The 25027-nt window shown below is 47.1% G+C and overlaps 1 protein-coding gene across 5 annotated transcripts in view; it reads left to right on the top strand.

The window, feature by feature from the left end:
• Positions 1-25027, top strand: part of LSAMP (limbic system associated membrane protein) — a 1474250-nt gene that overhangs the window by 240003 nt on the left and 1209220 nt on the right. For 4 of the 5 annotated variants that reach the window (XM_030533410.1, XM_030533393.1, XM_030533371.1 and 1 more), the window contains exon 2: positions 424-492. The exons of the other annotated variant lie outside the window; for it this stretch is intronic. In XM_030533410.1, coding sequence (XP_030389270.1) covers positions 424-492 — 69 coding nt within the window. The remainder of the gene's footprint in view (positions 1-423; positions 493-25027) is intronic. 5 annotated transcript variants of the gene reach the window in all.

Here is a 25027-nt window from a genome sequence, read left to right as displayed (position 1 = left end):
CAGAGTGGTTCTTCTGAACTTCTCGGGAAAAGAGAAGGAAATGGTGATAGCTCTGTGTGTGTGTGTGTGTGTGTGTGTGTGTGTTGCTTTCCTGCTCCTGTTTGTTTGCTGGTTCATTCTCCCTGAATTCAATGTTCCAGTTCCTCTTCCTCTGTGTGTGTGTGTGCACACGTGCGTGCACAGCTTTGGGTGTGTGCAGTGATTGCCTGCTGCTACATACCTCTCATATGGACTGTTCTGTTTTGTTCAGACTGTTGCTGATTTAACTGGTTCATGGTTATTACATGTTTCAGTGACCACCTACCTGTATGTCTTCCTTTGATTTCCTTGTGTTTTGGGATTGCTGTTCTGGGGTACAAATGAATAAAAAGCAGGAGAAAAAAGTGATGTGATATGGGCAACATCTGGCTTTTGCTGCTGCAGGTGGTAGTGCATTCCAGAGCAGAGGGCCCTACAAGGAGAGTCCCTTTCTGACTGTACCCAGCAGATCAGGTAGGGGCTTTATAGTCTCCAGTGCATATGGAAGACATTGTCTCTTGCTAGAGCTGTGTGAGAATTTTACGTTCAATGTCGCAAAAATGATCTTGGCCACTGTTTTAAAAAAACCCCAAACCTGGAATGTTGGATTCCAGTTCAGCTCCTGCAGAGTTACACCTAAACCCAACCCCATCCCCAGGGCTGCATCCTTTGCCCACCGGTTCCTTGCATTCATTTTTCATTATAAAAGTTCCAGACAGCTCTAGCAGAATGAGAATTTTCTTTCTTCTATGTACCCTCCCCACTTTCAAATCCACATAGAAAGAAAATTAAATTGAGAAAGTGATTTGCTATTGTGCTTAAGTGACAATAGTAGTAATCACACCAATTATGGAAGTCAAGTTAAGTGTATTCTGCTGTGTATATGATCATTCTCTGCCCCACCTCCCTGAAATTGGTAAATGCCACCCCATTTGTCCAGGATGTAACAGCGTCCTTAAAATCGAAGGGCCTAATGCAGCCCCCACATATGCAGCCTGAGTGAAGTCAGTTAGATTTATCTCTACTTCTGTCTGGTACAATAATGACTGGGTGTCAGCTGTAGTCAGACACCGTTGCTGTATTCTCCCCCCTTTCCCAGGCAAGTGATAGTTTGAATCTTAAGCAGTATCTCGGATTACTCAGCGTAACCATTTCCCAGGCCCAGGGGAAAAAATAATTACACAACTAGGATTTTTCCCCCCTTTCTTTCCCTGTTCTCTCTCTGTCTCTGTTTGGGTGAATCTCCTTTAATTATTGAAACCATAGAATGAGATGCACCATTAAACATGATGACAGATCTCCCCCCGCCTCAAGCTCGTAAAAGGGGAACCAGCCATAGCAAGTACAGTGCTTGCTGTTATGAAAATTGCTCCATGACTTTTTCCTCTTACGTTAACCTCTTGAGGGTTGGCAGTTGTCTTCTACATAATTTTTTATTTCCTCCTCTTTATATAATTGATAGGAAATGTGAGACCATTAGAACATGAGTTTTTTTCCCCTAGAAAAGACCTTTCAGTCCTGCTTGCTTTTCTTCTCTCTTTAGCGAGGGAGAGTAGTCCAGTGTTTGGAACAAGAGCCTGGCAGCCAGGAGACCTGGGTCCAGTTGTCAGTTCTGCCAGCGTAATGCTGTGCAATTTTGAGCACATGGGCCCAAGGTGTCAGAAGTGACTCCTGCTTTTGGTTGCATTGATTTTTGGGTCCAGGTTTTAGGCCCCTCAAAAACAGAGGCGTCCAAAATCAGTGCCGGTTTTGGAAAACTTTGGCCTATGCCAACTTTATTTGTGTGAAAAGTAGAAAAGTGAAAGGGATGAATGTTTGCTCTTTTATTCAGGATAGGGGCTGGGGTTTTGAGGATTAATTCATTCCTTTTTGTACAGGGCTTTGAGATCATTGAATGCAAGGTGCTAACAAAAGTGCCACTAAATGAGAAAATAAAATTATATTATGATTGTTACAATTGATATTAATCTCTCATTCCTGTTTCCCCATTCCCAGCTGTGGTGTCTCCCCTCCTTCTCCAGGGGCAAATTCAACTCTGGTGTAAAATAGTGTTACCCCATTGAAGTCAGTGAAGTAACCTCAAGGGTCATTCTGGCACTAGATGTCTGTGTGGTACACACTCCTTGCTTCAGTCACCTTCCCTTGTGGGGAGGCATTCCTTACCAGTTCCCCTCTAGCGTACGCTTATCTTTCCCAGTCTTTAGGCTAGGAATCAATGTATCTAGGTTAGGATTTCCTTGGATCATTCTCAGTGATACGTTATAAACCAGAAAATAAAATGTTAGTACCATGTTACTTTAGTTACTTATTAAACAGCCAAATTGGCATGTTTGGTTTGTGTCTGCCTTCCTGGATTGACGTGTTTATTGTTATTGCAGTGTTGGTTTATTTATGCTGTTTGGAGGATTGCTGTAAGGCCGGAGTGATACCTTCTGTGTGTTGAGTTAAGACAAAGCTGCCTGTAGTTGGAATGTCAGCCCTCCAACAGGTATAAGAGTAGCCCTGGAGGTGCATTTTCCCAGCATACGGTACTTGGTAAATTATGTCTCACTGAAGCATTTAAAAGAGTCTCTTTGTTATGTCTATCATTTAATGCCTGTCTTACGCTACCATTCTTAAACAAGCTTGTAACAACTTTGTGGTGTTATGGTGGGCTCTAAATGTGGATCATATCCACTCACCGTGACCATGGCGACTAAGCACTTCACCACTGCCAGTGGCCCATTCTGGCATGTAGCTGTTACTCTATAATCAGATCGTAATGCTGTTAGTTTGCTATATAGATAGGACCCTCCCTAACTGGTGTCAGGGGTGATGGCCACCCTGCCCTTCCATACTGCTAAATGGGAGGGGATCCTGGGTAGATGGGAGGGAGTTATCAAAGAGCTCCAAGTATGGAAAAGGGTGAAGATCACAGTCCTGACTGTTCCTGTGAAACCAGTCTGGTCAGCCCACCTTCCTCCTAGCCCTCTGAGCAGTGAGATCTTCCAAAGTGCATTGCTCCATTCGTGTCTTGGGATGTTCCCACAGCTAGAGCACTGTGGGAGAGCTGCCCAGATTTTCCCTGCATGCACTGATAAACATGCTTCTGCAGAGCAGTAAGCGCAGTCACACAAATCTGGCTGGCACAGAGTTTGGCACAAGTCTTTTGTTTGCTGTAACCAGGTCAGATGAGACGCATCACAAACTGGCTACAAGAGCTGTGCCTGTAGTGTAGACAGGGCCAAAGACTCTTACCTCTTCATGGTGAGCTGTGTTCATTATAATAGCCCCACTTTCTAACAGCCCAAATGGTTGGTTCATTAGGGTGTGTGTGTGTGGGAGAGGAAGGCAATGTATATTATATCAGGAGTCTCTCTTGCCTCTCAGAAAAATTCCCAAGGCAGACTTCAGTCATATAACCACCTAAAAAGAAGTAGTTTAATCTTAAAACGGGGAACAGATAGGGAAAGGAAATCGTAGGATTTCAGGATTCACAGGTGTCCTTTGCAGCTATCGTTTTTGCCTGGCTCTACTGTTTGGTCTTCTTTGCTTGCCCGGGTGCTTCACACCATTTCAAATCATGGAGATCTGGAGGAGGATCCAAGGTTGCTGAGTCGGAGCCAGGTCTTCAGACCCAAAGCTTTTGTTCCTTTCCCCTACCTCACCTGACTAATGCAGCCATGAGTAAATCTCCCAGGGCTTTTCACCTGCCAGAGTCCGCGGCAATGAAGGATCAGGTGGCAAGTAAGGTAATCAATCTGAAGGGCTTTTAGCAAAAAGTCCTGCCATCATTTGACAGCGTCTCTCCGTCAAGGAGACTGTGCCTTCCCTTGATTGATAAATCTATCTGTCTTTTGTTATGTGTAGGTAGGGCCCTGTGTGCACCATGTCATTCACTCTGCTCTATGGACAAGTGCAGTGCAGGTCCCCAAGAGGCGGAGGAAGCCCTTCCTCTGCTATCTCCCCAAAGCCTATTGGCTCTGACCCAAGTCCCAGTACACCTGCAGGAGGAACCAAGCTCTGCTTCCAATCTGATGTGGCTAGAAAGTGAGTCCATTCAAACTCACTTTGGATGGGTGAGATTCTGTGGCCTGCGATGTGCAGGAGGCCAGACTAGATGATCATGATGGGCCCTTCTGGCTGTAAAGTCTATGAATCTATGAACTGCCCTTTCATTTTTTGCTCGTTTTGTTTGCTAGAGGGAGCCTTGGTTCAGGGCAGGTCATCTGTCAGACTTGATTCCACAGTGGGTTTAGTGCTTTCTCAAAGGCCTTTTTCCCACCTTGCTGGAGACCACAGGCCTCTGTTTATACCAGGTGCCATACTAGCAGCAGCAGAGTACTCTGCAGAACTGTGCTCCTGCTACACCTCTGATGAAGTCTTTTACTCCACACACACACTGCCAGCTTTGATGACCCCCATTCCCCTCCTCCTGCTTTTGTCTTTGTGTTGTTTTTTCTTCTAGATCCCCTGAGAATGCAACACCCTCCTTGTCCCAGCTCACTGAGCCTCCACTCTCTTCTCACACATGCTCCTCCTAAATATTCACTTCCTCCACAATAGCCACAAAAAGCTGGAGATTAAAATGTTGACCTCAAAGTTATTCTTTCCTCTTCATTCCAACTCCCCCATATTGCCTCTTGCACTGTAAGCTTGTGGGGATAGGGACTGTCCTCATTTTGTGTCTTGTACACGGCTTAAGTACATTGTCAGTGATTAACAAACATAAATAGTTATTAGCTTGACCCCATGAACTATCCAATCCTTAATGCCTCATCTGATACTGCCAGCCATGCAGCAAATTCATGTCAATAGTGCTGATGTTTTTGTGGTGTGGTCATCTGGCCAGTAGGGACTGGCCTCAGACTCACCAAATACAATTCACTTAGCTCAACTGCCTGGTCTGAAACCTCAAGGCAAATGGCTCCATATCCCATCACCTCTATCCCGCAAGTCTGGGTTATGAATGGCTGAATCTTAGAGTATGGCGTGAAGAGAGATGAAAACCTTTGTTCTAGTCTAATCTTGGGCACCTCTCCTGATTTTAGCTCCATACTATCTCAGCAAACAGCATAATAAACCCCTGCTCCCCTCTAGACATTCAGACCAAGGATCTCAGGTTTAAAGGTCTAGATTTACAAAAGGGACTCTGGTTTTGGGGGTGTCTTCAGGTGGCTCAGCTTGGGCACTCAAATCAGAGTTTACGTTTAGAAATGTTCCCTGAAAATGTGAGGTCAGTACTATTTTTCCATTTTGCAGATGAGAAACTTGAGGCACAGAACCTGCCCAAGGGTACAATAGTGAGTTAGTGTGATGTCTCCAGGTCTTTTAGAAGCCTATGGCAGAGCCAAGACTAGAACCCATTGTGATGGGGCAAGGCAAGATGGCTATAGTAAAGTAGTGGGAGACAGATATATTAGCCACAGGCTAAAGAAATCCCTGTTACCAAGATAAGCAAATTGCAGATCCTCCAGGTCAATTAAGATACCTGGGGCTAGTTAAGATCCAGAAGGCAGAGAGGACAGCTAGGTTGATTGGGACACCTGAAGCCAATCAGAGGCTGCTGAAACTAGCTAAAAGCCTCCTAGTTAGTCAGATGGGGGCACATGTCAGGAGCTGTAGGAGGAGGCTGTGCTGTTGGAGAGACTGAGCGGTACAAACTATGTCAGGAACAAGGAAGGAGATCCTGAAGTAAGGGTGAAGTAGATATTGAGAAAGTGGGGGCTGCTGTGGGGAAGTGGCCAGGGAATTGTACACAGCTGGTTTTAAAAAAGTCAGCTACCCTACCTGATACTACTAGAGTCTCTGGGCTGGAGCCTGGAATAGAGGGCAGGCCCAGGCTTCCCCATCCCCCCCCCCCCGCCCCAGCTCAGTTTAATAACTGAGACTGGGAGACAACAGAAACTGTGCAAGGGAGAATAGCTTCTCCTCACCTCCCTTGCTGGCTGATGATGAAAATGCCTCAGTTGGCTGTGACTCTTGCCTCTAGAAAGAGAAGGGATACAGGGAGCATCACAGTGAGCCTCTAAGGCTAGCAAAATCTGCCAGGAAATGCAGGACCCCTGGAGACAAGGTCAGAGTTTTGTCATATCATATATTTGTCACCCACTTCCATGTTTTGGTACAAGACCAGCCTTCCTCTTTGACCCTTGTCGAATTGTCTTTACAATTAAAAATCTTTCCCAATTTCCCCTAATTTTAATGTAATTTTTCTAACATGTTTTAGGTGTGTTTTATTCTATTCTTAACCACCTGCAATGCTCCCCTCCCTCTTTTTTTTTTTTTTTTTTTTTTTTTTTTTTTTTTTTTTTTTTTTTTTTTTTTTTTTGGAATTACTGCCTCTTGAACATGGTTACTGCACCTCAAACCTTGCCTAACAATGTGTTCTAGCCCTGTACAGCTAATAATGACTGAAGAGTCTCCTTTTGTTCAAGTGCCTGGTATCTGTGGTTTTGAACAGATGATGCAAGTCCTATCTGTGCTGTTTCTGTGAAGATCAGAGCGGCCCTGATGTGCTGCATAATGATAATGGCAAAATTCCTAGCTGGCCATGGATTTGTTACAGTATTAATTGCACTCATTTTCTATTCAGAGGTCATGCCCTGCCATCTGTTGCAACCCCCTCCAAGGAGTTAGAGAGAAATGGGAAGTAGTGGCATAAAATGTGGTGCTCTACTCTAAAAAACTGACTTGATAAAAATAACCTCTTGCTCTGCAGCTCTGCTCTGTGTGCCTCTGGGTCAGGACTTCTCACGTTAGTATGTGGAAGAAGTCTGTGCTGACTTTTTGTCCCAGGAACCCTGCAGAGCCAGTCCATCTCTGGGAGCTGGGGTCTCTCAGCAGGCCTGTTAACTGACTTCTAATTGCAGAATTATGCTTACTGGTGGCAATATGGGAGAGAAAGGGAACGCATCTTAAATCATAGAGCCCTCAATGGGTTTGCAGGACTGGGGGTGAGAACAAAAAGCCTTGCAAATTAATCATTGAGTGGATTTGATTTGGAATCACTGAGACACAATAGATATGGAGCTGTTCTCACAGTCACTACTTTATGGGGAGGGTACTATTAAACATGATGTCCTAGGGGGAAAATTCAGAGTCTGTCAAAACAATGATGTCTGCCACTGCTCATCAAGACATGGCTGGTAACACAGCACAAATTCCACCTCCCACTACTGCTGTCCTCCTATGTTGAGATCTTGGGAATGACCAGCCTACAGGGCAGGTGTATTACTCTCTGCACAGATGAGTTGCATAAAATCCCCCACCCCTCCACTCTAGCCCATTCCATGGAAAATAAAGATGTGATCTGAGGGCCTGTTTCTCAAACATGGTATATATTTCTGGGGTAGGGGAGAGAGGAGGAGGACCTTAGGAACCAGCTTTGTCATCTTGTTTCAAGGGATGAAAGCCACACATTCCAAACAAGCAGCAAAGAGTCCTGTGACTTCAGCTAAGTTATTCATGTAGATGAAGTTGCGTAACTTAGATCAATCCCCCCTCCCCCACTGTAGGCCACGCCTTAGAAAGAAGGAGAGGGAAAGAGACATTGCAGAGGCATTTCTTCCTGAGTCTGTATTGAGCAAACATACCAGCATAGTATTAGGTGATCACTGTGCTACTAGTACTTCCACCTGTCAAATGAAACATAAACTCAAAGCCATTCCCACTGGTGGACACTCAAGGTCTCATTGCATTAATTTTTTAGAGTAGGGGTGTCAGTCCCTGTGCCCTGTTCAAAAGTATGGGTTCTTAGAACACTCCACCCGCCTCTGCAGAACCTATTAGATACTGTACTGTTCTGCACTTTCTGTCCTAAACTGTTACGTGGCTGTCACACAGCTGCTTCATTCCACCCCTAGAGGTAGCTGCATCTCAGCGATGGGTGAAGTAAAGAAATCCCTCTGTGAGTGTGGCTTGTAACACTGTAAAGTTCTTTGATGCATTGGGAAAGGGCTGCAGCATAATAAACAAGAATGATGACAATCATTTTAAAACTAAAAATACCATTTCTCATCAAATTAAACCCAACCCTGGCAGAAGGATGTTGATGCCGGCTTGCACAGTGGGTGACTAGTATTTGCCCAGGGCATGGCAGCACCACGGACAGCGACAACTTGAGTGTGAAGAAGGGCAAGCCCTCAATGCTCTTAGTCCTCTAGGGTAAGGGGTGGGATGCAATAAGCACAGCAGGACTGGGTCCCACAGCTGTACAGGAGAAATGACTCTCAACCCTCCCCCGCTCCACCATCATCATTGCTAGCCCCAGGCGTTCAAAAATCAGGAGTCAGGGCCCCCCAGAATCACAGGATTGGTTAAAATTCACAATTTAAAAAAATAAATACATAGTGGGGGGTTCTTATTTGCCTGTGGGCATTTTGAGCATTTAGGGCCCCTCTCCCCATGCCTTTCTGCACAACCACAGCACCACCTGTTGGTTTTGTAATGAAAGATGAGCTTCTCACCTCCTCACGTGGCTGCAGGAGCTCAGGCTTTAAGAAAAAAGACCAACTAGTGCGAGAGAAAATCACAAGGGTTGACCCCACTGCACATCAGGCAACGTAAAGAGAAGGGACTCAACACCAGGGTTTGATAGATTGAGACAGAACTCTTGCTGCACCAGCCCAGGAGGAGCCAGAGCTGTTACCCACACCAAGGAGAAGAGGGGCAATGCTCCATCTCATCTTAGTGGGAGCTGCCTCCCCCACCGAGCCCTCCGCTCTCTCACACTTCACTACCAGACCCTCACATCCATAGATTATCAACCCCCAGGGAAAGGACACTGTTGATTTGCTGAAATGTGATCATATCCCCTGGGACTGTACAGTCACCTCTCTTCCTAAACTCTAGGCTCTGACGCCCCCTGCCAGAAGCGGAGGGAAGAGCATGCAGGTCATTTTGAAAGGAACATCCTGCTGGTTGGAAGCTCCTCCCTGCCCAAATGTTTTTGAGGTTCCCTGCCCAAAGCTTGAGAGACACAAGGACCCTGGTTCTCTGTCACCCTGACCTTTATGCAGTCACTTACACCAGTGCAAAGTGGGTGTGAAGTGCTACCATTCTGATCTGGTTACCTTTTACTTTGAACTGCACTATGCAAGGTGCAAGGCAATGGAGAATCAGGCCTAGTGACTTCACTCTGAGAAGTCCAAGGCCCCTTGTCAGCACACCTAGGCCAGCGGAATTAGCTCTATCGGTTCATCTCTCACATCCCGTCTGAGGGCCTGGTCTGGGATCCAAACAGCCACTCCGCTCCTACTCACACGGAGGCTATGTCCACACTTGGAGCAGAATGTAGGAATTCCAGCTTGAGGAGACAAACCTGCTGTAGCTCTGAGTGACTGGGTGCACTAAAAATGGAGAGCCATTGCAGCAGGGCAAATGGCATGAGGGGCTAGTCACCCTGAGTACATGCCTAGTGTCTCGATGGGTACGTATTCAGGCTGCTAGCCCTTCATGGTAGGTTGATCAGAGGTAGCAAGGCTATGTCTCCCTTGAGCTGGAATTTATGCGTCCCTCTAAAAATGTAGATTTACCCAAAGGCCCCTTTATATGCACAAGCGACATACACAAGCACTCATCATTATGCACTTGCTCATTATGACAAAGCACGGAACCCACTAAAACACACTCCACTCTCATCACCATAACACAGGCAGGAGGCTACTCCAACTAGAGTAACGCTGGACAGTGCAAGGTGCTGAGCATCAGTGATTCTCACTGTACGAACTAGGGGACCTCTGGAGCTTCACAAGATTAGGCCCCGTCTGACCTTAGAGAGCAGGATCTCTAGCCAATGGAGCAATATGCCTGAGTCCTAGGGGACATGGCTTGGTCTTGCACCCACCTTCTCCTGAAGGTTTTGAGTGTAATCAGGCTGGCTTGGTGGAAATGTTCAGTGCATGTTCCAAGCCAGCCTGCCCAATGGGCTATCAAAAGTGGTCAGCACTGAAAGCATGTGGAGAGCGATGCAGAGAGAGAAACCAACTGAAGCAAAAGCATGGAACCAGCTCCAACTGTGGGTGGATTTTTGTCCCCTCCTGTCGGCATTGTGCAATAGAGCGAGGCTGCCTAAGGCTCACGCCACATTGACTTTCCCTTGGCTGCCTGGTTTCTGTATACAGCCAAACTTGCCCTTTCCCCTCCCTCCCTGTTCTCACACCAGCAATGAAGGGAGAGGCTAGAGATTACAGCTGGAGCATCAAGGGAACCTAGTTTGTAAAGCCAAATGTTTGTGCCACAGACAACGGGGGTTTTTTTCAAGTCAAGAGAGATTGGGGGTGGGGAAGCAGGTGAGGGACGATTCCTGGAATAAGAGGGTCCCACAACTGGAGAGTGCCCAGTGCTGGCTCAGCAGACAGGACAGGCTCTGAGGAGAGGAGGATGTTCAGGTTGCGTTTTGCCCACAAGATTCAGTTGTGATCTTGGGGCCATTGCTATCCTGAGAGTGATCAGTGCCTGGATATTGACGTGCCAGGCACATGGGGGAAGCATGTTCCCACAGACCCAGTTTCACAATAGAGCCACAAAAATAATTTTCATGCTCGCAGTCCCTACCAGTGCGCAGGCAAATGAATATCCTCATGGCTTATGGGCAAACAAAACCATAGAGATCACTGGCCTGCAACAGCTACACGAAACCATGCACCACAACCAGCCCCTTCCCCTGCATTAATGCACACACAGCTGGACACCCAGGGTGGCCCAATGTGCCATGAGGACACATCCGAGTGTCCAGTGTACCTTTTGGATGGGCTGAGATGGGGTGGGGAGCTGCACGACTATTTCTCTGGTGGCTTCACACATCCTACACAGTGTAATAACAAGGGGTGAGTCTATGGATAGCAGCGATGGTTTTAGCTTACCATTGAGAATAGGGGGAAGCCTTTGTGTGTCTGCCATACAGATGGGGAGGCGCATTCAGAGCACTTCGGATGGGTCTGGGAGCTAGAACTCATGTAGGATCTGGGGTGTTATCCCCAGCATCCTAACCACGTAATTCTCACTTCAGCAATTCCGCTTCTCAGGCTTTAACTCTCATGGCATCTTTCTATCCAAAACTGTTGGCTGGTCTCACTGTATGGGGTTGAACAGCTACTCTGATCTACACCAATGCAGTGTATCCTTCAGGTCAAAATGTTGTTCCATAAATATAAAACATTAGGGCTTCTGGAGACAGTTCCTTTTTTCTGGTGATTGTGCTGTCACTATTTTAACAAGGGGCTCTCACTAAAATTTTCCCCTAAAGCTATGAGTATCCCAGTGTCCCATGAGTGCATATGCTGCAGAGAGGAGGGATATGAGGCTGGGCATCTGGCCAATTGTGTTTTCATATTTACATAAAACATTACCCACCCCCAGGCAGGGAGGCTGCTCCGCTGAGCAGATCAAGTGCTCTTCACCCACATTCTGCTAGAAAAATGTAAACTTTGTCCTTGAAAACTCTCCTGGATCTCTTGCTAAGGGAGCACAAGGGCCATCTGGGGTCATCTGAAATGGTGTGAAGACCCTGTAGGGACTTCTGGGATCTTCTCCCCTAGGGGAATGTTTTTAACACACATGCTACTTAAGTGCCACCTGGTCCATTGCAAGGCAGAAAGTGCTCCTCTTCCCAAGTATGTTTAGGAATTCCAGGGATACATCGTGTCTGGCAGAGAGGATTCAGTGGCAACCTGAGAGGGGGTGACTTCATCCCAGGAATCAAACCCAACTCTCCCTTCAGATGGCTGTCAGCTTTTTTACAAATGACCTCTGAGACCTTCCTCCAGCGTATTCCTGTATTTCCCCTTTTCTCCCTTATTTTACATTTACATGGAGCCCTCACACCTCCTGGCTCCAGTGCAGACCAGACACAGCCATCTTTCCAGGATGCCTGTCCTCGCATCAGTTTGACTCTTCAATGCAGATGCCAGAGGTTTGGGGTACTGGGAAAAGCACTCAGCCTTCCAGGTGCAGATTGTATCAGGAACAGAGATAGGCCTCGGCCAGCAAATTCAAATCCAGACCCAGATTGGAACATCCCCCAAGTTTCTTGGGGAGGGAGGGGAAATAGTTAAATCTGGCGTTTCGGTTCTGCCCCTCTCGACTATGAAGATTTTAGGGGTATAGGTAAGGGAAGGGGTTAATATTAGCGCAGTCTCCAGTGTATTAAAAATCTTTTCAGGGCGGGTCTGTTAGGAAAGGAGACAGAACATCCTGCACTCTGCCCTTCCTGCAGACACCCCATACTTTGTCTGGTGAGCAGGCTGCCAGTTAAGTACAGAGGAGGTGGAATGGCAGCATTTCTCCATGCGGGCTGGGAAGATGGACCGCCGGAGCAACGGTGATCTTCCCGCCTGCCCAAGCCCTGACCTGCTGCATCCCAGTGACTTGACGAAGCAACATCATTACCCCTGTTGTATTCCTGCAAGCAGTTGACAGAGACACCTGTGACTCCAGGAGCAAAAGGGAATGGGTTTTTTGAAGTGCTAATGATGATTAGTTCCTTTAAGCCAGCACAAAGCAACAAAGGGTTTGAAATGTTAATCAGAAGAAGGACCGAGTGCTAAACAGCCTGCAGAATGAGAAATGAACCAGGAAAGAGAGGGAGAGAGACAGGGAGTGGGGATTTGACACAAGTATTTTCAGCTGCTCAGGCTCTTTGATCTGTGAGTGGGACACATACCTCCTTCTCTTACGCTCCTGAGATGCTTCCCTTCACTTACAGAAGCACACTGATTAATATCATTTCATTCTGCCTGTGTGGGAGGAACATGCCTTATTAATTCTCCCCAGAGCCCCTCTGCCCCACACTGGGAGAGGCTGTCTCTATTCCCGCCCCCCTAGCCCTCTCTGCCCCACACTGGGAGGGACTGTCTCCATTCCCACCCCCCTAGGCCTCTCTGCCCCACACTGGGAGGGGCTGTCTCCATTCCTTCCCTCCGCACACCATGTCTGCCCCATACTAAGAGCAATTATCTCCATTCTCCCTGCTCCCGAATCCCATCTGCCCTACACTGGGAGGGACTGTCTCTGTACCTCCCCCCACAGCCCCTTTTGCCCCACACTTTCTCTCTATTTCTTTTCTTTCATTCCTTAGGGTGAATGTTCTTCTTTTCACTAGCACGGAGAGGTTAGCCCCACTTGGAAAATAACATTTGTAAAAAGGATATTCTAAGATCATGCAATGCTGCTGCATTAAGGAAGCTTGATATGTATTAAAATATGCAACATAGTCATAGAGACACACACATCCACACTGCTGTCTGCCTACAAGCCACTTCCATGCAGGCTGCACGTTCCTATTTAGGACACAGTTGTGTGGTTTTTGACATACATGAATATGCACATTGCAAAATACATGCATGCACATACCTCTCTCACTTTCACATACACAAATACTCATACACACCACACTGTCTCATATACACATCTGTGTACATCCACACACACTCATACATGTACACAATGGTGCACTCCTGAACTCTCTTACATGGACATAGACACAGGCCACTCCACCTCAAAAATATCCTCCCGTGGTGCACTAACGCTGAGAACTTCCAGATCGCCTCAGAAATTGCCACTCATACACCACACTTTTTGCTACTGTCTCATGCTAGCAACAACTGAGCCTTCATGCAATTGTAATGTCACATTGACACATGGCAACACAACTTGTATGGAATTAGATTGATATTGACTTGCTTACTGGTGGGCACAAAGACAGTCTTGCACCTAACTGTGACTCTGCATCCCGCTCCACCGTGCTTTTTTGCTCATTCTCTGAACACAGACACACTCAACTTCCAGGGGCGGCAGGTTTGTATAATTTTTGGTGGTGCCCAGAACAGGTCCAAGTCTCTCCCCACCCTAGCTAAGACTCTGAGAGGGAGTTTGGGTGCAGGAGGGGTGCAGGCTGTGGGAGTGAGTTTGGGTGCGAGCTCTGGGCTGGGGCAGGGGGTTGCAGTGGAGGAGGGGGTGTGGGATCTGGGAGGGAGTTTGGGTGCAGGCTCTGGGCTGGGCCAGGGGGTTGGGGTGCAGCAGGTGGTGTGGGGGTGGGATCTGGGAGGGAGGTTGGGTGTGGGATGCAGGCTCTGGGCTGGGGAAGGGGGTTGGGGTGCAGGAGGGGGCATGGGCTCTGGGAGGGAGCTTGAGTGCAGGCTCAGGGCTGGTGCAGGGGGTTGGGGTGCAGGAGGTGGTGCGGGATCTGGGAGGGATTTTGGGTGCTGGATGTGGGCTCTGGGCTGGGGCAGGGGGTTGGGGTATAGGAGGTGATGTGGGGGCAGGCTCTGGGAGGGAATTTGGATGCAGGGTGCAGGCTCTGGGCTGGGGCAGAGGGTTGGGGTGCAGGAGGGGGCATTGGCTCTGGGAGGGAGTTTGGGTGCAGGATCTGGGCTGGAGCAGGGGATTGGGGTACAGGAGGGGGTGTGGGCTCTGGGAGGGAGTTTGGGTGCAATCTCTGGGCTTAGGCAGCAGGTTGGACTGTAGGAGACGGTGCAGGGGGTGGTCTCCAATAGGGATTTTGGGTGTGGGGTGCGGGCTCTGGGCTGGAGCAGGGGGTTGAGGTATAAGAATGGGTGTGGGGGTGCACTCTGGGAGGGATTTGGGGTGTGGGGTGCAAGGTCTGGGCTGGGGCAGGGGGTTGGGGTGTGGGAGGGGTGCAGCGCTTAACTCGGATGACTCTCAAAAGCAACCCACACACCCTTCTGGCAGCAGCTCCTAGTCAGGGGGTCTCTGTGCCCCACTGCTCACAGGCACCACCCCCGCTGCTCCTGTTGGCCGCAGTTCCAATGGCAGAGTCAGCACTTGGGGTGGGGGCAGCACGCGGAGACTCCTACCTCCCCTCCAGGGACTGCAGGGACATTCCAACTGCTTCCGGGAGTGGCACATAGAGTGAGGGGGGGCAGGAAGCTGCTTTAGCTCCACTGCGCTGCTGGTGGTGGTGGCAGGGGGCCCCAGGCTCTTTTAAATTGTCTGGGGACTTAGGGTGACCAGACAGCAAGTGTGAAAAATTGGGACGGGGGTGGGAGGGCAGTAGGAGCCTATATAAGAAAAAGACCCCAAAATCAAGACTGTCCCTATAAAATCGGAACATCTGGTCACCCTACGGGGATGGTAGATGGGGCCGAGGACTGCTCAGGGGAAGGCGCGTGGGCGCAGCTGGTGGGGCCGGGGGAGAGACTCAACCCCCAACATTGGTGGAGCTGGGCTTCTGGGCCCTGAATATTCCTGGAGCACGAGCACCACAGGCCTATATAACTAGCCACTGCTGCCAACTTCCAACTAAGTGTTCTGAGCAGTATAGTCACACAAGCCTTTCCAGTACTAGGATTAATACTACCACTAGAAGGCACTCAAAGCACTTTGTGCCTGTATCACTACATTCAAAGACCAGAAGGACCATTGTGATCATCTGGTCTGATCTCCTGTATAACACAGGCCATAGAACTGCCCCAAATAATTCTTAGAGCAGAACTTCTAGAAAAACATCCAGTCTTGATTTACAAGTGGTCAGTGATAGAGAATCAGCCCCAGTCCTTGGTAAGTTGTTCCAATGGTTAATTACTTTCGCCGTTAAAAATGTATGCCTTATTTCCAGCATAGGATTTTCCATATTTCCAGCTACAATTTGTCTAGCTTCGACTTCCAGCCAGTGGATCATGTTATACCTCTCTCTGCTAGATGGAAGAGCCCATCATTAAATATTTGTTCCCTGTGTAGATATTTACCAATTGTAAGTAAGACAAATAATTGAGTAGTACTGAACTCTTCAACAACCACATTCAACCAACACCCACCCATAGTCCACATGGCAGATACCAACATCCAACACCCGCTCATGGTCCACATGGCAGATACCAACATCCTGTATCTAACCCTACACAAATAGTCTCAGAGAGCACCCTCCTCTGTCAGCCATTGAAACCATTCCATACTGTTCGTGGACTGGAAATCTCACTGCATTCACCTTATTCAAGCCTCCTGATACGGGTGTAAGATGCCACTCTCCAGAGTCAAGCCTCCAGTGCTCCTGTCCTTCACCTAGCTACTCTGCACACGCTGACTGCATGCCTTAGGGTATTACATCCAACCTGCTAGGCTGAGGCCTCTCTCCACATCCCATCACAACACTTCCTGTCAGCAGGGACCCTCCGGGCCTTCCCCAGAGTAGGGCCTTTGGAGCCTGGGGGACCAAGTTTTTCCTCGGTGGAGAGCCGAGCGCTGTGGAATTTGTTCCTGCTGGCAATCTGATTGAGCCTGAACTACACACTATTAAGGGCTTCAGGCAAGATCCATGGCTTGGTGCAGCTAAGAAATCAGCTGGGCAAGGTCCCTGGCATTGCCACAACTTGGATCTGCTTCCCCAGGCAAAGGGCAGATTCTGCTGTTAGTTACATCTCTGTGTAGCTGAGTAACTTCCCTGAAGTCTATGGGGTTACCCCTCACTCTGAGGGCAGAATATGGCGCTAAGTAAAGCGGCTCAGACTGAGAGGGGGAGGACAGTGCCACTCCCATGATGGGAAGCTGATCTAGAGCAAAGATACTCCAATGAGGGCAGCTCAGAAATGAGAGTAATAATAATAATTAATCATTAGAGCTAGACAATCTATTCACAGCAAACAATTTTTTCGCGTTAATTTAGCCCCTTCTTCTGCTAGGGCGTGATGCAGAAGCCACTGAAGCATGGGCATAGTTTGGAGGGAGCAGGGGAGAAGTTACCCCCCGCCCCCAAACTGCAAGCATTGGACAGGCACAGATTCCCCCACCCCCTATCCCCATGTGACTCCATTAGCCTGATAGGAGGTGCTGCCCCCAAGTATAGAAATGAAACTATGCCTATGCACTGAAGTCATGAAAGGCTCCCTCTATCTACAGGGGGCTTAGTGGATGATTCATGCACAGATTTGTTATGTGTTTGTTTGATTAATGATTTACTGGAACATGTCTCAGCCCAGAGTTGCCCATGACTGTTGTTGTGAGTACTCTTTATTTGTGCTGTATGGTTGGCCGCCTGAGTCACATGGTGTGGTTTCTTCTCCCTGATTGGATGACTCCCAAACTCACTAAGAGCATTCAAGAATTCTGTGCAAACACTTCCAGCCGTTCGTCAAACGGGTATCATTGACTCTTTCTCTCCCCTGGGACATTCTTGCAAACCACAGCCGATTCTGTTTATGTTTGCAGCAGCGAATAAAATGGGCCACAAATGCTGTCCAAGCAAATCTGCTGTTTATATTTGAACTAATGCTTAGGCATATCCTTTGCGTAACTGGCCATACGCGAATAGTAATCCTAATAATCAGCATCTGCAGCAGCAGGATGCCAACGAGTGTGTTAAATGTTCACATTTTTCTTTGATGTGAATAATTGTAACAGTTTGTAAAGCTGTTCTGATAGTCATGATATACCTGTAGTCCCACTAGCAATGGTGAGAAGGGCAGCGTTAAGGGTGTTTGTAGAATTCTCTGCAACAAACGGCCTCACTTTCAAACCCTAACTTAGTAAAAGTGCTGTGATGTTAATTATGATTTTAAATGGTATGTAAGATACAGTGGTGATTTCCTCTTCTACACGTAACTATTTAGCGATGGACCTAGCCAGAAGCCCAGAATCTGAATACAGGTACAAATGCTGGATCTGGATCAAAATTTCCTGTTTCTGTACAGAGCTGAACCAGAACCTCAGCTCCAAGCAGTCCCTAACTTGATAAATAAGAGCCAGGATCATTGTAATTGTTGCTGTCCAGCTAATAGATTGACTAATGTTGCACTACACAGGGTCTCCCTAAGTCCTGGCCTGGAGAGTACATCACAGAAAGGACTGTATGTCATGGAAGGGACTGCTGACTAAACTACAAGGGGGTTCAAAATTTGGGGTTGGACTTTCCCAAATCCCAGGATGTTGAGAATCAGCCCATTATAGAGATGGGGTCAAGTTATGGGTTAGGATCTAGACCTGAGGCTCTAGCTTGGGCCCATCGCTTGTGAGGATTAGAATATATTCGACTCAGTAGATTTCCTATTTAAAAATAAGTTTATTTCCTCAGCCTGGAAAGAAGTGCTTGCTTGAAACTAGGAGTTCTCAACTAATGTCTTTGTTGACCCACAGAAGGCCCACCCTGCCTCCAGCTCAGTGTCTCCCCTCTGCTTGGCTTATCACTCACCGTCACCCCTGGGTGACCTCCCTGCTCAGTACTGCCAGGCTTTTGCTTACGTTCACAGCAGGATTTAAACGAAGTAGAATGAGGCCTCGATTACGGGTTTAACGAGGATGAAAGCCCCGATTCCCACCTCTTGCTGAGTTCCCAGCTGTAGGAATTTGTCAGACGGTTACAATTGAGCTGATGCTTTGCACTCTGTATGCCATTTCTGTGATGGGCAGTGTTTTGCACCGAGGGCTGGGAGTATTCTGAGGTGCAGGGACACTAGGTATGGGCTGATTTTTCACACAGGCACTGAGCAGCTATTTTATTCCCTCCCCTGCTCACCCTTCTTAGCTTTTATGGCTTCCTAATCACTTCTGCCAAGACATGGCCCTTCTTCAGAGGAGAAGTTTTATGGACATTCAGAAAGTGTCCCCCGTATTTCCCTGCAACACTGTGAGGGGATTTGAGATGTCAAAGAACTGAGCTATGTGAAGCTCCATGCCTGGGTTTGCAGGGATCCCTGCAGACTTCATGCAAGTTTCACTTGCTTCAGGTTAGGATGAAACCAGCACCTCCAAGCAAAGCTCCACTCAAACTAGTGAACTTTGCTGGTTTTCTACCCAGAGCCAAGATTTGGCCTAGCTCTGACCCACATGCCCTGTGTCCAGCTCTGCTCCACACACACTCACCCTGGGCGCCCTTTGCTCAGATATGTCCTTGGTTTATTCTGCTCCACGCAACCCCTAAGCTGGCCTGAGATGTGCTCTCAGTTCATCTCTAGCTCATGTCTTCTCCCCAGCCCAGGCCAGCTGCATCGGCCCTCAACTTAGGTTGGCCTCAGATACATCATTGTCGCACCTCTGACCACGAACTCTTGACTAGGTTAACCTGAGACATTTCTTGCGTTCCACACTGTCTTCTATCATCTCCTTGGGCCAGATTGGCTCCATCTGTCCTTGGCTCAGGTTGGTCTAAAATGCACCATCTCTGTCTCACATGCCCTTAGCTCAGGTCTGTGCAATATGCCCTCAGCTCAACCTGAGATATACTAAAATATGGGATACAAGGGGAAAGAAAGAAAGAAAGAAAAATACTTTTGGGAGCTGGCACAGGTGCTCCATAGAGGGCCAGACAGCATTTTCAGATGGCTGCAGCACACGGTGAACATCGCTTTGCATATGAAAATCTAGTTAAGCTAACGAGGTCCTTAATTAGGGCTTTTATTATCTTTTAATTCTATGCTTAAAGGAAAGTGATTACAAAGCTCATCTTTATGTTACAGCAAACTAATCTTTCATTTCTGAAGTGTTTTCCTTCCTTTCCTTGTCACAGTAATGAGGAGATGGAGATAAACAAAGCCAGGGGAAGGAGGCCACACAATGAATGTTTGAACCTGTGTGCTATCGCATTAGAATTTTAGTACGGCTCAGAAAAGCCTCAGGAACCTGTGACTCAGGAGCAGGGAGGGAGTGGGCGAGTAAGACTGTGTATTAAATACCTGTAACTTACAAAGGAGCTGACAGCTGCTGCTGTGCCTCAGCAAAACTAAGTCTCTATGTACACACACCTCCGTCCCTGTTATTCCAGTGCTCCTGGCAGTGAGTCCCCCGCCCACTCATTCATACATCCTAAGCATTCCGGGGTGTGTTGTGTTTTAGAATGGGGTGTGATGACTTATGCAAGAGGCACCAGCTTGTCCTCTATAAAGCCCCTTCATGAGAACAGCTAAGTAATTGAAGCTGCAGGACTCATGTTTGTTCTTTTTCTAAATGCAGCAGAGTTGGGTGTTTCTAAAAGTAAGAGATAAGTGAGGCTGGATAGAACCAGGCATAAGGCTGGTGGCTGACCACACCCAGTTCTACCAATGCTTCTTACTGCTGACCTCCACCAGCACCTGCTATTCCAGTCCTGGGCTCGCCACCTCCACCCAGCTCTGCCAGTGCCCCTCACTCCTGCCCTGCGCTCCCCCACACCTATTCCAGTCCTGCTCCCAACCTGATACATCTCTGCCAGTATGGTTCAGTCCAAAGCTGCTGTGCCCCTTACTTCAGTCCGGACTCGCCATATCTCTGCTAATTTTGTGTCAGTCTGTCGGCCTTCCACCTCCATTATTCCAGTCCTCTCCAGCTCTGCCAATGCTCCTCAATCCTGACCTGCTGTACTCCCTGTTATTAGCATCTGATGAACAGATACTGTATTTATCTGAATTATGTTCTGGTTGGACATTCATTGCAAACTGCTACTCGTGTTTCTTGTGACTGCTGCCAACTTTGCACCCTGGTCACTTACTGTCTTCCCCCATAGGTGGATGCATTATGGCCTATAGCCATATCTCCTCCTGTTGTGATCCTGACAGATCTCTCAAACTAAGCCAGTGTTTCTCAAACTGGGGTTGCCGCTTGTGTACGGAAAGCCTCTGGTAGACAGGGCCAGTTTGTTTACCTGCCCCATCCACAGGTCTGGCTGGTCGCGGCTTCCACTGGCCGCAGTTCACCGCTGCAGGCCAATGGGAGCTGCTAGAAGCGGCGCGAGCCAAGGGACTTACTGGCCACCGCTTCCAGCAGCTCCCATTGGCCTGCAGTGGCGAACTGCAGCCAGTGGGTGCCACGATCGGCCGGACATGCGGATGGGGCAGGTAAACAAATGAGCCCGGCCCCAGTTTGAGAAACACTGAACTAAGCAGTGTAAGGCTGAGTCAGCTATTTGGAGAAGCTCAAGGAACACTTAAGTGGTGATGTTAATTCAGAGGGAAAAGTGTCACCTGCTAAATGAGAACTGATCTAATTCTCTGCTGTGGTGCTAGTGGATCGCTGTGCTGCTGGAGGAATCATCTTTCAAATGCCATGTAAAAATGAAGGTCTGATCATTTTGTTGTCATTAAAGATCACATGGTTCTTTTCATAAGAGTAGGGATGTTAACATCAGTGTCTTGGCTAAATTCCAGACCAGGTAATTGCATTCTGCTGCTTAAATTCCTCCTGTATTTTCTGCTGGAATATTCTTCATGTCCTCTTCTCAAATGTTTTGCAGTACATGGCTAAACAGGTCTGCATCCCACACCACAGGGGTCTGCAGTTTGTTTTTTGGTGAAGTGATCTTTCTACTGCGTATGTGATAACTACCTGAGGATAATATTGTAAGTAGAGCTAGTTGAAAATCAAAATTTCTATCCTATGTGAAATTCTGATATTTCACCTTCTGTTTTCATCCTAAATTCAGACAAAAAGGTTGCACTATTGAAAGGTTTTGAGGAACAAACATTTTGGTAAGTTTTCTGTTTGGAAATACTGAAACATTTGTTCCAGTATTTCCCATCACAACAAAATATTTGAGATTCCTGAATGAAAACATTTCATTTTGTTATGTTTAACCAGATAAAAATGCGTTGTTGGGAGTCAATTTGACATTAAATGTAATTGGCGTATGGTGCTGCAGTGCATCATGGGAATTGTAGTTCAAGTGCCTCATACCCTCATCCCTATTGGTTGGGGGTCACTGCTTAACCTATATATCCCATAATCCACTGCAATTGTGTGACCCTCCTGAGGCCCCAGACTGCTTGGTCAGAGGGGAGACCACAATGACTCATGGGAGATGTAGTCCAGTCAAGGAGCCCAGCCCAGAGTGGAATGGGAGCAGGCATGATGCACCTGAACTGCAGCTTAATGTAGAATTGATGCCAAATGAAATGTTTAAAAAAGTATGTTTCAAATTGAGATGAACTGACTTGAAACAAAATAGTTTTTGATTTTCCCAGTCATTTCAACAGAAAATTCCTAACCAGCTCTAACTGTAACGCTTAATTAACTAACTAATATTGGCAAAATACATTGAGATCTTCAAATGAATAGTATCATATGTAAGTACTATGTATCTATATTTTGGTGCTGGATTCTCTTTATTACTCCATAGCAGCTTCCTGTGGGTGTGCCAAGAAAGATCTTTAGCTGGTAGGACCTCAGGCAGTGGTACTGCATGCAGATGCTATGGTTAATTTGACCTGTGGAACTCCTTGCTGCTAGATTTTATAGAAACTATGACATTTAGTATCTTTTGTGAATTACTGAGATTACTAGACTTGAGAATTGAGATTAGTAATGCGAACTTCACATATTCTGTGCATTGGAAATTATTTCAAATGGGCAGTCAACATTTTCTTTTCATAATGTAGCACTGTATGCAAATCATATCCATACATTTTATACAAATTAGGATGATGATACCCATTTCCAAGATCTGCTTGTTTTATGCATTAACTTTGGACTTTTAAATTTTCTTTGGTTAGCGTGCCCAAGCTCTGCATTTCTCAGAGTTTAAATGATCAGTATTTAGCATTTATATTGTAGTGGCAGCTAGCAGCCACAAGCAGGTTAATCCCTATTGTGCTAGGTGCTGCACAAACATATAATAAATGACAAACCCAGCCCAAAGAGTTTATATCCTAAAAGAGAAGGAGTAACAAATGGATGAGACAAACAAGTGAAGTGTGATAGGTAAGAGTGGGTAACAAAGAAGTGTAATAGGAGGTTGAGATGGGGTATTCTGTCCCCTTAAGAGTAATAGTCAGCCTGTCAGACCTAGGGGTCAGTCGACCACAATCATGAAATGTGGCCCTTTAGGATTTTGGCAGATATGAGATATATAGTGACTTAAGGAATATTGGTAGAGCAGAAGTGGTGCCTGGAATAAGTAATATTTGTGAGGAAATCCTTTTACTATTCCTTTAAGAGCCCGAGATCAGGAACCTTGCAAAGTGGACAGGGCAAGGGCACCTCATTTCCTGTTTCCCAGCTAGCTGGAATGAGCTTTAGAAAGGGGACCCAGATATATGTATGCTGACTCCTCCCTCCTTACAGGGCAAACACCATTCCAGCAGGAGAAAGTTGTCTGCTGAAGCCTCTGAGCCTGAGGGCTAATTAAGGAGAGAGGGGGGCAGCTGAGGAAGAAACTGGCTAAGGCCCTACAGCTGGCCAAATGTACAGTTCCAGCAGGAGGGCTGGGGATACCTGTCTGAAGGACAGACAGAGGCACTGTCTGAACCACAAACCCAGCAACCCAAGGGGGGCTGGGAGAAATTCTTAACTGAAGATGGAAAACCGGAAGGATTGTTTGAAAGGCAGCCCAGCTGCTGTCAGAAAGTCTAGGAGTGGCTTTGCAGAAGCTCCCTAGTGGCTGGGGAGAAACTACAACTCCAGGGTGAGAGTAGTGATCACAGACCTGTGGAAGCTGTTGACCAGCAGAGAAAATCCAGGAGTAGCCCAGGGGCAGTGGTACGTGTTTGCAAAGAGAGTCCTTAGCTACCTAACATAGGGTCCCAAGGCTGGAACTCAGAGGAAAGGGTGAGCCTGGGTCCCCCTTCTACTCCCTGTGCCAGAGGAGATGTACAGGTGTGCCATAAACAGATAGCTAAGGGTTAATGTCTCTTTCACCTGGAGCACCTGACCAGAGGACCAATCAGGAAACCGGATTTTTTCAACTTTGGGTGGAGGGAATTGTGTGTCTGAGGTCTTTGTTTTCTGGCTGCCTGCTTTCTCTGAGCTTTGGAGAAGTAGTTCTGTTTTCTAATCTTTTGTTTCTAAGTGTAAGGACAAAGAGGTCAGATAGTAAGTTATATGGTTTCTTTTCTTTGGTATTTGCATGAATATAAGTGCTGGAGTGCTTTGATTTGTATTCTTTTTTAATAAGGCTGTTTATTCATATTTCTTTTAAGCAATTGACCCTGTATTGTATCATCTTAATACAGAGAGACCATTTGTATTTTTTCTTTCTTTTTTATATAAAGCTTTCTTTTAAGACCTGTTGGAGTTTTTCTTTACTTCAGGGAAATTGAGTCTGTACTCACCAGGGAATTGGTGGGAGGAAGAAATCAGGGGAGATCGGTGTATGTTGAATTGGCTAGCCTGATTTTGCATTCCCTCTGGGGGAATAGGAAAGTCCTTTTTGTTCCAGGACCGGGAACGGAGAGGGGGAGTCACTCTGTTTGGATTCACAGAGCTTGTGTCTGTGTATCTCTCCAGGAGCACCTGGAGGAGGGGAGGGAAAAAGGATTATTTCCCTTTGTTGTGAGACTCAAGGGATTTGGGTCTTGGGGTCCCCAGGGAAGGTTTTTCAGTGGGACCAGAGTGCCCCAAAACACTCTAATTTTTTGGGTGGTGGCAGCAAGTACCAGGTCCAAGCTGGTAGCTAAGCTTGGAGGTTTTCATGCTAACCCCCATATTTTGGACGCTAAGGTCCAGATCTGGGACTAAGGTTATGATATGGTGTAGCAGTGGTGGGATATAGACAGAATCCAGAAGCCAGTAGGAATATTATATTTTTCTTTTCTCTGCTAAGGGCTTTTTAGCAGAGAGAAACAGTTGGTTTTAAAAGGGAACCAGAGAGAATTTTTTTTCTGCTCTCTCTGGCAGTTTGTGGCTTGCATGTTAAGCAAGAAGCCATTACCAGACTATTAACAGTCTTTTGTCACACAATAGCACTCCCATTGAGAGTCATACCAGCACTATATAAATGCAAATAAAGTGGTTTTTCAGGTTTACTTAACATTGAAGATTAGCTAAAGGCACTGTTGCTAGGCAGACTTCAGGAGGCAACAGAGCCTGCAGTTCAGAAGAGAAACACCGGAGGGCACCCCCAACACAAGAAAACAGGAACCATGTCTACTAAGGCAAAAATTGAGGCCGAAGACCAATTCAAAGAAGCTGAACATAGGCGACAACTGGAGCTAAAAGAAAAGGAAGAAAGCATCAAACTGGCAGCCTACCAAAGAGAACAGGCAGCCTTAGAGGCAGCAAACAAAAGAAAACTAGAAGAAGAAGAGGTGGCCCACCGAAGGAAGCAAGCAGAAGAAGAGTTGGCCCACCGAAGGAAGCAAGAAGAAGAAGAGGCAGCCCACCACCGAGACATGGA

Source organism: Gopherus evgoodei, chromosome 1, assembly GCF_007399415.2.
Source record: "Gopherus evgoodei ecotype Sinaloan lineage chromosome 1, rGopEvg1_v1.p, whole genome shotgun sequence".
Classification (NCBI taxonomy): domain Eukaryota; kingdom Metazoa; phylum Chordata; order Testudines; family Testudinidae; genus Gopherus; species Gopherus evgoodei.
The sequence above is the reverse complement of the archived record's forward strand: the minus strand, read 5'-3'. Positions and strand labels throughout refer to the sequence as shown.